General features: G+C 53.2%; 1 protein-coding gene across 3 annotated transcripts; it reads right to left on the reverse strand.

The window, feature by feature from the left end:
* Nucleotides 1-2,602: 2,602 nt before the first annotated feature.
* On the reverse strand, nt 2,603-11,577 carry Dact2 (dishevelled binding antagonist of beta catenin 2). 3 transcript variants are annotated; one of them, XM_021221674.2, is made up of 4 exons: nt 10,663-10,892; nt 6,374-6,506; nt 5,061-5,336; nt 2,603-4,645 (listed from the first exon to the last, which is right to left on the reverse strand). In XM_021221674.2, the coding sequence occupies exons 1-4, from the start codon at nt 10,876-10,878 to the stop codon at nt 2,973-2,975; spliced, it is 2,298 nt and encodes a 765-aa protein (XP_021077333.1). In that variant the 5' UTR covers nt 10,879-10,892; the 3' UTR covers nt 2,603-2,972. The 3 variants fall into 3 exon arrangements, with proteins under 3 accessions (XP_021077333.1, XP_029389082.1, XP_029389083.1); XM_029533222.1 differs by lacking the exon at nt 10,663-10,892 and adding an exon at nt 11,314-11,577 and having other exon boundaries at nt 2,623-4,645; XM_029533223.1 differs by lacking the exon at nt 10,663-10,892 and adding an exon at nt 10,455-10,516 and having other exon boundaries at nt 2,623-4,645.
* Nucleotides 11,578-12,060: the final 483 nt, after the last annotated feature.

Genomic DNA, 12,060 nt, shown 5'->3' on the forward strand with positions numbered 1-12,060 from the left:
TCCTTGCTTTGTTCTAACCCAGCTACTGGTATCCCCACCAAAATATTTTAAAAGATCCTTGATTTATGACTTTCTTTGTTCTGCTGATAGGAAGATTGCAGAAAATTGTTACTGCATTAGAACATGGTATTTGGGCAACCCAAACCTGTGTTCCAGGGCAATGTTCACTCATGTCTGGCTATGGAATAGACGGTCCCTTACTCCCTTCGAGGTGAGAGCAGCGTATTCTGCCAGAGGAAGCTAAGTGATTTGCTAAGGAGTGTGCTGGTCGACCCTCTTTCCTGAGAGCTCTGCCAATGACCCTCTGTAAATGCTTCCAAGTGCCCATCATGGGTGCCAGGCTTCCCCACCTGCTCCTCTGCAGTGAGGTCCCCTGGCCAGCACTGCTCAGGAGCTGGGTCTCATTTGTGTTCCTGCTGCTCTGTTCTCTGAATGAAGGTTTCCTGCTTTGCTTTAATAAGCCTCTCTGGAGATTTATTTTTTTTCCAACGAGGAAACAAGAGGGTAAGGGGATGGATGGACACACATACACACGTGCGTGCGCGCACGTGCGCATGTGCACACACACACACACACACCCCACAGTGCAAGTTGAGGGCAGAGAAAGCTGAGAAAGCACAGATTTTTGTCTGGCTTTCACGGCACGTGCATGGTAAGACACGCCCACATCTTCCTGGCTACAGTGCAGAAGTTTTGGTGGCCATGTTGGCACCTGAGTGGTTTGCAAATCAAGGCAGCTTTGCTGTGCAAGATGAACATCGTTAATGATACTGAGTAACCCCAACCCATCACAGTCCTCCCCCCCATGCTGATCTCATGTCAGCACTCAGCAGCATAGCTGAGCTATTAGGACGGCACATGTCCCCAAGAAGCATGCATTCCATGGGGGTGCCTTTGAGTCTCCCCGGTCCTCCACTTGCAGATCGAGAGAGAGAGAGAGAGAGAGAGAGAGAGAGAGAGAGAGAGAGAGAGAGAGAGAGAGAGGAGAGAGAAGGAGAGAGAGAGGAGAGAGAGAGGAGAGAAAAGGGGAGGGGAGGGGAGAGGGGAGAGAGAGAGGGAAGGAGAGGGGAGGGAAGGGGAGAGGAGAGGAGAAGAGAGAGGACTTGAAAATCCTCAAGTCTTATAGTCTCATAATACCTGAGCTACCCTGTCTGTCTGTCTGTCTGTCTGAAAACAGAATTAGCGNAGAGAAAGAGAGAGAGAGAGAGAATGTCCAGCAAGAGCATGGCCATTGGATGGGACTCTTTAGAAGAGCCAGAGCTGAGTATGCAGCCTCAGGTATGGGCAGGGGCCCAGACAGCTTCATCAGGGCTCAGACATGTCCCAGTAGCCTCACGGGTGAAGTTTGTGCCAAACCACTGCTTCTCATAACCTCAGGAACAATGGGGCAAAGAATTAAGAACATTTCAGCAACACACCCAGTGGTATGTACTGGGTCCTAGAAGTATATAGCTATCTTTTATTTCTCAGGGCCTCAAAGCTGAGATTGCCTTGAATCTGTGGGCTCACAACTTTGGAATGATGTTGGAACTGAGGGTGTGGAACTTTTGGGGGTGGACTAAAGCCATAAGCCTTTGAGGACCCCAGGTAGAACGCTGCGGTTTGAATCTGGGATGCCACTCACAGGCTCCCATATTAAACACGTGATCCCCTGCTGCTGGTGGTGTTTGGGAAGACCGAAAACTTTCGGCATTAGGTCCTGGCTTGGGGAAGTTGAGTCACTGGAGGCTGGTCCTTTGGAGTACATCATCTGGTGACATCCCATTTTGCGCTCTGCTTCCTGGCCCGCCATGATAGAAACTCTTGTTGTGTCATGCCTTCTCAGAAGTGATGAACTGAGCCTTCTGAGGCCATGAGCCAAAAACTCGTCTTTTACAATAAAGCTCTGGTCATACTGGTTTTTAATTTTCCCTTAAATTCCAATGGAAGTACAAGGGAGACCGGCGCCCTGGCCTGAGCAATTCCAGGAGGCAGAGGCAGGAAGTCAAGGCGGATACTGGGCTGTTTGCTTTCCAGAGATTACTCCCTCGGCCCCTTCGAAATGTTTGCGCTCTGGAGTGGTTCGCAGAGAAAACCCCTTGCTGTCTTTTGCTTCAAAACTCCCAAAGCATCCATTCTCTCCCTGCTCCAGGGAAGCTGACTTCTTTGTTCTAAGCCTTCATCCTTCACCCCGTACACAGCTTCTCAATACAAGAATATCTAGCCCAGGTGTGAGTCTTCCTGTCTCCTTATTTTCAAGGCTTCTGTCAAGTGTGAGAGGGAAGGGAACCCCATAAAATGCACCAACACCCCCTTCTCCTCTCTAGGGCATCATGTAATGGGTCCAGCAAGCCACCTTGTGACTGCAGCCCTTAACAGCTTGAGCTGAAAACCTGTCATGCATTCCTAAGAATGGTTGGGGAAAAAGACAGAATCTTCTTTACCAACAGGAAATTATAATTTAAAATTACTTATAATTATAAAGTAATTTATAATTATAATTATTTTCCTACTCCGTTCACCTGGGTTGAATCCAGGTTTTAGGCTTTACTCTCCAAACGCCTGTCCTGCCTCAGGTCCACACATGTCCCATGTTGGGAAGGAAGAGGAAAGACTGTGACAGAGGAGAAAGGAAACGTGGTTCTTTTATTTGGAACTGGTGTAGGTGCTTGTACATATAACTGCAATATGGAGTTAAATGCAAATCTGGTCCCCCATCCCCCAACAGGATGCCATGTTTCTAAGATGTCTCTGGGGAGAAGTGTCTTATTAGAGACCTCTCCCCACAAATCAGGCAGAGGTCAATGAGGAAAAAAGTTGTGGCTGGGGTCATGCAATGAAAATGGCTGGAGGGAATGCGACCCCAGGCGACTGACAACCACCGTGAGGGTGGCTGAGAAAACTAAGCACAATAGCAGGTTGATACCACCCGCCACCAGTGGCTCATCACATGGCACCTTCTGGGGTCCTAGGCTTGTCCTGAAACACTGCCATCACACCATGGTCATGACCTTCAGGGCTGCTGGCTGGAACCTTCGGATCTTCTTCTTCAGGGCCTTGGAGGCCTTGATGCGGCACAGTTTGGGCACAGGGGGCAAGGGTGGCCTGGTGCTTCCTGGGGCCCGCGAGGGCTGCTGGGGGAGCACCCGAGGCCAGGCCCACCCCCCTTGCCCAGCCTCTGCACTGCCTATTGCCAGGCGACGGCGGCTGCCCCGGAAACAGCCTTCTGAATCGTTGCTGCTGGACTCGTCCCCAAAGCGGTTGGCAGTGTGGTCACTCGCCTCCTCGTCCTCGCTGGTCTCGGCAATGGTGGAGTGGTAGAGTGAGGCGCAGTCCGCAGAGTGCTCCGAGGGGTCCGAGGTCTCACTCCTCGTACAGGCATCCTGACGGGCAAGTGTGGGCCTGCTCTGGGTCCTGGGACCACCTCCTCTCTTGGCTGGGGACCTAGGGAGCCCCAAGCTGGGCCCAGGTCGGCTGACTGATCGGGCTCTGGCTGAGATCTCCATGGTTGACTGCCACCTGCGCTGCCTCCGCCTGCCTGCTGAGCTGAGGAGAGCTGCCTCCATTGGGAAGAGAGCTTGGGAGGACGCTGGGTAACTTTCCCTCTGGGCCACCACTACGGGGACGAGGAAGGGCACGGGGTAGAGGGTGGACTCAGAACAGGAGCGTCCAGGAGGCTCCCCAGCCAGTGTGGGCCTCCTGCTGAGACCTCCCTGATGGGGTGTGGAGGAGGGGTCCCGCTCTGTGGGCAAGGCGGCACGAATGGCCTGCTGTCTCTCTGGTTGTGGAGGGAGCTGCTTCCCTAGCCTCGGGACTTTCTCACTAACTCTTCTTCTGACCTTCATGGCCTTGTTTTGGGGAGAGCCCAACCTCAGCCTCACGGGGGAGGTTTCACCAGTGATGCAGGATGTATAGGCAAAGGGCCCCGGGACCAGAGGCGGGCTTTCAGGGCCCAACACCCTAGACGGTGACAGGACTGGTCCTTGGCCACAGTCATTAAGAGGCTGTTGGGCCTGGGAACAGGGAGAGGAACCAACAGTATTGTCCCCATGGACACAGGGATTCCAAGGTATGGTTTCCTCCTTTAGGGGGCTGCCGAGGGGCTCAGCACCCACAAGGGACACAGGCCCATGTTGCTTGAGGCTGTCCTTGGCAGCACCCCTACCTAGTTTCATTCCTCCCCTGTCAGCGCCACAGGCCTGCTTCTCCAGCTGACCCACACTCTCCGACCTCTGGCCGCAGGGTTTCTGTGGAAAAGCAGCTGTGTCTCCTCTCTGCTCCTGCCCCACATCTCTCAGGGGGAGCTGTTGGCCCCGAAGACGCAACAGCCTGTGGATGTAGGCCTCGGCTGAGCCCAGCTCACGGGTCGGCTCAGTTTGAGTCCTGTTCTCATCAACAGCGACCAGAGGAGGCTCCTGGGGAGGTGAGCAGATGTCAAAACACGGGGCTTCTTTGGGCAGAGCGAAGAGGGGACTCTGCAGAGCCACCGCGTGGAGGGGGCTGGGATACGGGTACACCTCCTGGCCTCCCCTGGCCACCAGATCACGCTGGTACTTGGGGTCCAGGGCGTGGGCTGGGATCTCTATCCCCTGGCTCAGGAGATGTGCAGCATCAGTACCAGCTCTCTGGAGCCCCTCATCAGCTGGACGGACTCTTTCCAGATCACCTGGGAATGAGATCACGAGAAGCATGTCAATGCAGACAGATGCCAAGTTCCTGCTGCCCACAGGCTCGTAGAGACACAGCTCTTGTGTATGTGGGTCCCTGCTCTTCAGGAAATGTCAGCTCAGTGCCCTCACTTAACCACAGCTTAGAGGCTGCCTGGGACAGCTAATTGCTCCAGCATCCACAGCCTGAGAATGAGACTGGGGATCTCACCACAGAGATGCCAAAGCTGGCACAGAGTCCAGGTGCGGGGGGGGGGGGAACGGAAGGGTCCAAGTGACATCTTTTTCTCTTGGAAAATCATGAAGGGTGCTTGTGTACTGATCGTCACTCTGAACATGCCACATTTAGATGTGATGTGGATATCCAGATGGTCATTTAAAACCACATCCCCTGCTCCTGCCTCCCTCTCTCACCTGTAGACACCGGCCTGGGCCGGAACATGCCCCTCAGCCGGCCTGTGCCCTCTGCACCACGCAGGAGCCTGCTATCTTCTCTGGGCTGTGGGCTCCATGCAGGGACAGTGGTCTCATCAGCAGAGCGGGGTCGCCAGTCCCCCATGCCAGACCTGGACTTGGAGGGCTGGAATACAGGCAGCCAGCTACCCAGGGAGGGGGATAGACGGTCACTGCAAACAGATGCGCAGGAGGTGGACAGAGAACAGGAACCAGCATCACTCAGCTCATAGAAACCTGGGCAGAGCAGACATGGCGGTTAGTGTACCCCCAGAGCTCTTTTCTCTTGCTGTTACTGACACAGGGAGGGGTAAGGAGCAGGTAAGAATGCCTGTGGGGATGCCCCCCCCCCCAAAATGTTCCAGATTCTTGCTGGTAACCTTGGGAGTGGTTATGGGAACATCTGACCCATCGCTATACTCAGAAGGCGACCTTCGATTGCTTTGGGTACTCTATCCTTTTTTTTTAACATGAAACTGAAGGGAAATTTCCTTCTCGGGAGTCCTCAGCCCCAGGGATTGCTGGGTGCCCAACACATCCCAAGCTATACCGGAAAAGCCAATACCAAGAGTACAGAGGGGTCACCTACACACTCCAGGCTTGCTCTCACGACTGCCTTGTGGCCACTGTAACCCAGAGACAGGGAGGGGTCCCTGCTTCCAAGTTTCACCCCACCCAGAGAATATTAAAAAAACAAAGTGACCAAGCCACACAGCCTGCAGAGACTGATAACAATGTCTTTCTGTATCCTCTGGGATGGAGGAAGGGACATCTTTGTGTGATTGGCTAACAAGTTATAGTTATTTAAAGGAAGTAGGTGGTCTGTAAAATACGAGTTCATGTGGTCCATGTACATCCAGTAAAACCAGGCATTCATGGGGTGTTTAATACTATCAGAAAGAAGATTTTTCCAACTTATACATTACATATTACATAATATATGTGTGTGTGTGTATAGTTTACATATGTATTATAAACTGTATTGTATGTAAAGTCTTTAGCTTATACACTATTTAAATATTTACTATATTTATATTTTCTTTTTAGCATGTTCAGTTAAAGCTTTTTCAGGTCTTCAGTCACATACACTTCCCAGGCTGCCCAAGGGACCTCCCAACTGTGAGATCAGCTGAGGACACAGGCTGAAGCTGTCACTATTCCTAATGTCAGGTCAGACGGTGTCCGTGAGGGGTGACAGTGAGTGCTGTCCTGCCCTTCCCAGGGCAGGATCCTGGTAGCCCGGCTTGCGGATGCCCAGTCATCGCGAGCCATACCTGAGCTGGGTCTGCTGTCACTGTCCAAGGCCTCGCAAGAAGACCTGCTCACATCCAGCTGCAGTTCGCTTATCTGCTGGTCCAGCTGGTCCAAGTGCGTCTTCAGGCCAGCATCCTGTCTCCTTAGCCGTGACTGGGAGGTGAAGAAGAAGGAAGAATAAATCTGATGTGAGAACAGAATCTAAGCCAAGGTCCGGAGAGCCATCACCAACACTAGGAAGACCCAAACTCCAGACTCATGTCAAGCACACCTAACTGGCATCTGCCGCCAACTGGCGGGAAGCAACTTCTTGGGTATCAAGGAATAGACAGTAAAGGTGTGGTCACCCCTTGGTGTGCGCCCACAGGTACACACACACACACACACACACACACACACACACACAGTGTAGTCCACACAAAGTGTGTGTGGGGGGGAGTTTAGTGTACACATACAAAAACTAATCAGTACTGAGTGTTTGATAAAAAACCAATTTCTTTCGTTCAGCAGTGCACTTTCTTCAGGTCTAAGCTGGCTGGATACATCTTTGCTTCTTTAAGTAACAAGCGAGTTTAAGGCAGACAGAGGTTGAAACACAGGGGGCCATGGCTTGCCTGTTGGAGAGCATGACCATTGTTTTTCTAGTGGGAACTACATCAGAATCTCAGCGGTACAGAAGATGCTGGCAGTAACAACTTCCTGTTCATTTGTGATGGAAAGAACAGGGCCATCAGTATGACTTGCTGTTTGAATGGCTTATAGAGGATGGATGCCTCCCCTGGATGATAGGTCCCATGCTCCGATCCCCAAATCTACTAACACAGGGTCTGAAGTGGGGAAGAGTGTCTGAGAGCAACAGTATCTCCTATAACCATTGGTGACAAAGCTGAACTTTGTCAAAGCAAAACTTCCCAGAACCAACGCTTGCTCCAAAACCCGCTTCCATTCTCACAAACGCTTTCCGGGAATGACCTGGGTAGTGACCGAAGGTGACTCCTTTCCACCCACGCAGAAACTGACACTGAGACGCATCAAGGGGCTGACATGGATTTTTTTCCTGTAAAGGGCCCACAGACATAAAGCCCCTCTGCCAGGTTCAGCTCTAGGGAGGGACAGTATCTATCTGCCTCTCTCAATCTGGGCTTGTCGTCAAGCTGGTTGCCTCACACAAAGGTTGACCCCTGTGTGCACACCTGGGCCAACGGCTCTGTAGGTAACGCCTGTTCAGCCAGCCTCGGGCGGGCGGGAGCCGAGACCTCAAGGAGGTTGAGATTTCAAGATCTCAGGGTTCTTAGGGGCCTCGGGGCGCCTCGGCTGGGCCGTGAGCCCACTCTCAGGCTGATGCCATTCTCCTTCAGACGCCCTCTAACTCTGGCTCAGGTCTTCATCGTTTTCCACAGGCTGAACTTGATGATCAAAGCCACTGTGACCAGGACAGACCTCAAATGAATACAAAGCCAGGCTGTGCAACTCTTCTCAGAACCAAGCCTGTCTATGGTCTGCAAGCTTCATGCTGGCTTCACGGAGACTTTGAAGCACTTAGGTAAATCCCCCAGAGCTGGGTCAGGGGACAGAGGCCTGGACAGAGGCAAGGGAGAGCTAAACATAGTCCCAGTGCTGGAGACACTCAGTATACCTGCAGATCCTGGGCACAGGCCTAGGACCTCGGGGCTTCACCAGATGGGAAAAGCCTGGTGACCACTCAGTGTCTGCGACCTGCCTGTCTATGGTGCCACTAAAAGGGAGCTGGCTGACTCTTTTAAAGGGCTCACCCCATCCCATAGAAATTGATCTGAATTTGTTTTCCCTTCCCCCATGGGCACGTTCATTTTTTGACTCCAGCAGAAAACCAAACAAAACCCAACAAGAACCTGATGGCATATTTGTAGGATAAAAAGGTCAGGACGGAGAGATGGTATCTAAGAGACTTCCTTCCTCTCTCCTCTCAGGCTAAGAGTGAACAAAGGCAATGTGTTATGCATGAACTACCCCTTCATGGCCTCCTGCAAACTTCACATCGCATCAGTCAGCAGTGAAGGGCCCTGCTCACGGATCTGGCTCATGATGCGATTGACAGTGACCCTGGAGACATTTGGCAGGTCCCTCTGCTCTTGATCTCATCCGGTTCTCATCTGACCTCCATCTGCCCTCTGCGTGTTCACAGAGCAAGCCAGTTGGTCCAAGGAAAACACCATTCACAGTTACGGAATCAGAGAATCAGTGGCCTGCTCTGCCCCAGTGTTACCACCTGAGCCTGCCAAGGGCAGGAATGGCTGCATGCTGTCCCTTCCAGAACAAGTCAGGACCGGTCAACCCCTGTAGTATGATCCTCATATGGGTCTGCATCCTGTCTCCCCCTGGATGTAGCAGAGGCAAGATAGAAATGTTTCAGCTTCTTGGCATGGTGCCATCCAGGGAGTGCTCCTACTTAAGCCCACGTGTGCAGGACTGAAAGGCCACATTCTGTTCCAAGTTTCTGTGAAAACATTCACGGGGCATCCTACTGTTTATAGGGCCACCTGCAGCTGAGTGTGGGGGTCAAGGGTCAGAGGGCATGGGATTGCATTAGCAGAGAAGTCTATCTTTTTGGTGTCAGCCATGAAGGGTCACTGATTTATTCTAGCGAACAAAATTCCTCTAAGCAGCTGCTACCGAGTTCTCTTTGTGACTTTTGACACTGCAATTAGCAGGGTGTAGCCCATCTGATGGACACCAAATCCCTAGGAATGCTAAAGCCATCCTCACTTGAGAATTCCTGCAGGATAAATGTGAGGACTACAGGACGCTTCCATCTTCCAGCTAGAAGGAGGACTGGGGGCCCAGGTGAGCCAGCGGGAGGGCTGTGAGCCTCGGTTTAACTAGAATGTACTGCAGCTCTTTCTGGTTTTCTTTACTCAACAAGTAACATTGCTCCCATCCACCCCACCCTCCCTCTGCCCCACCCCCACGCCGCCGCATAAGAAAAATGGTGAAGTGCTAAAGCCACATAAAATTCAATTATTTTTCTCTCTCCACCACCCCCCACTCCAGTGAACCAAGTTTCGAGACAAAGCCTGTGTGTTCCTCCTGAGAGGAGGGGGAGTGTGTGTCAACGAAAAGCTTGTTTGATCTCTCCACAGGCTGCTGGTAATTGGAGTGTGAGGGCTCACAGATTGGGTTTGTGTATTGCTGCTGACCGGGGAGTTAATCGTTAACCTTCAGGAATGGGTCATGCTTGTAACTCATCAGTGCGCTAGCCTGGCTGAGGTCACGTGACCAGTGTGGAGCGCACCCCCCCCCACACACACACACAGGCACCTGTTATAATGCCTTGGTCCCCTGGGTGCAACCGTGTACAGAGTCCAGTCCGCACCCGCCATGTCCCTCTCTGGGCAGCAGTTGGGTGTCTCACAGACTGGAGGAGGCTGTCAGCTGGATTCCGCCCTCAGCCAGATCTCCTACACTCAGGGAAGATTCCAGGTGTCCTGGGGAGTAGTGACTCAGACACTGGACTTCCTGGTTCTTTAGATACAAACCCAACATTATTCTGAACTAAAGCCGATTGGAACACAGCAGTTTCACCTTGAACTTTACCAAGACGCTACTCTCAACAGGATAGATCCAAATTTCACCGCAGGGGGAAAAAAAATCCCACTTAAAGAGTTGTAGACGCAACGCTATCACACTCTTTCGAGTGTGCACTATTTTGTTCTTTTAAAAATACTGCAGTACTGAGGTGAAGGAACCTTGAGCTGTTTCTAGAAACCGGTAGCAATTCTACTCCCGAGGGGTCCCAGTGGTCTACAGAGGAGGACTCGATGGGCGCGGATAACCGAGAAAGCGCCACCAATCCCCTCTCCCACGTTCTGCAGACCCGAGGACACTCGTGTTATTTTTTTTTTTTAAGGGATCAGGTGACGTTCAATCTTGGAGGCGATGATCCTCAGCGGGCAAGACTCCTCAATGACCCAAGCGAACCCAGTACAGTGCCCTGTGACTCAAGTTTACGCTGTGTAGCCGGATGACCTGCTCCCGGGATGAGGTCAGTATGTGCGCAGATTCCTGCCAGGCAGAATGGAGCCCACGCTCCCCCGACAACAGCCTGTGTCTAGCCACACTTACGCGCCGCCGCACCAAGGCTGTGTGTCCGCCGCAGAGGCGGTGCGCAGTCAACCCCGGGTCCCGCGCGCGGCTCTCCAGCTCGCACCCCGCGGCGCGCTCCCCCACGCAGCCGCGCATCTGGCCTTTCCGCTCGCACATTCCACACATCGGCGCCCCGATCGCGCCCAGGCAGGTCCCTTCGGTCGCTGGCGCCCCACTTGCTCCTTACCAGCTGCTCCCGTAGCGCGGTCAGCGCCGCCTCCAGCCGCAGCTCCTGGCCGCGGGGCCCTGGCGCAGGGTGCAGGCCCAGGGCTCCCCGCACGCGCGCCTGCTGCGTGGCGCGCAGCCCCTGAAGCTCCTGCAGCCCGGCCAGTGCGGCTCGTAGTCGCGCGCCCACCCTGCGGCGGTCCCAGCCCGCGGGCCCCTGGCCGCTCGGTGCCCACATCTCCGGGACGCTCAACCGCCGCGCCGCACGTCCCCGCCGCGTCTCCCCGCCCCCGGCCGCAGGTCGCCTAGGTGGGGTGGGACCTATCGCTGGCCGCGGAGGGCGGTGTTTGCGACGCCCGAGGTCACAGCGGCCGCCCCCTGCCCGCCCCGTCGACCGGCCGCGCCCTCGCCCAACCCCTGCTCCCCTGGGACCTATGAGCTCATCGGGGACGGCCAAAATCCCCTCGGCAGAGGGACAGAGAGGAGAGCTTGGGCACAGGCAAAGGTTTTGTTTAGGTTTTTAAATTTTAAAAAGAAAAAAAAAATCACATCGCAAGAATCACGTTCCTATTTGTAAGCTGATTAAAAATGGAAAATCCTATACCAGGTTCCCCAGTGTGCATGGAAAGCCTGTGCTTGCTTCTCAGTACAGCTTCACACACACGCTACGCACCTTTAAGGGAGCTTCTAGAAACTTCCTGAGGTGTGCAGCTCTCACCATCGTGGTCCCTTCAGCAACACTGTCTGGATCCCAGAAGCAAGCCGCACACTATCGGTCGCCCCCACCTCCTTTACTCACTCCATCAGAGCCCCCCAGCGGCCTCCTGTGGACACTGTCTTGAGTGGAATCCTGCTATCCGGGTCTTTTACTGTGGTTAGACTTCCGGGTGCGCCCAGTTTTGCCGCTCTTTACTGGCTGAGTAGAGTGTCTATGGCCTTCATGTTCCTCCAGTGAGAAGATAGGAAGAAGTTGTCACCCACTCCTGCACACAGGATGAAAATGCTTTTCTCCCCCTTGAGTGTCGACCGAAGGCAGGAATTGTTGAATCGCGGGTGGTTACTGAAGAGACCGCTTTCCGGTGTGCTCACCTTTTCCTCCCAAGCAGGGATGGGAAGGTGCCCCCAGGCCTGTGGAGTGTAGCTTGCAGTGAGGCGGGAGGAGGTTAAGTATCTTTTCCCTGTAGAATCGGTCATTCGGGTTCCCTACTTGCTTTGAGTTGGTGGTCTCCTTAGTAACGAAGACCAGAGTCTCCTACACACACTTTCCTTATTTGCAATTTCTTTCTTAGATACAGGATTCCCACAACATTTTCTCCAGTCTGCAGGTTTCTATTTATTTTACTTCCCTGTTTGTTTGTTTGGTTGTTTGTTTGGTTGGTTGGTTCTGAGACCGGGTCTCACTACAACAGAACTACGTAGA

Source organism: Mus pahari, chromosome 21 (assembly GCF_900095145.1).
Source record: "Mus pahari chromosome 21, PAHARI_EIJ_v1.1, whole genome shotgun sequence".
Taxonomy (NCBI): Eukaryota; Metazoa; Chordata; class Mammalia; order Rodentia; family Muridae; genus Mus; species Mus pahari.

Bases quoted from the DNA above. Each gene is read 5' to 3' on its own strand.
- Dact2 (XM_021221674.2), bottom strand. From the start codon at position 10,878: ATGTGGGCACCGAGCGGCCAGGGGCCCGCGGGCTGGGACCGCCGCAGG. The intron at 5,337-6,373 runs GTATGGCTCGCG...TGCTCTGCCCAG, and splicing joins TGACAGCAGACCCAGCTCAG to GTTTCTATGAGCTGAGTGAT. The intron at 4,646-5,060 runs GTGAGAGAGGGA...TCTCATTCCCAG, and splicing joins GCCCAGGCCGGTGTCTACAG to GTGATCTGGAAAGAGTCCGT.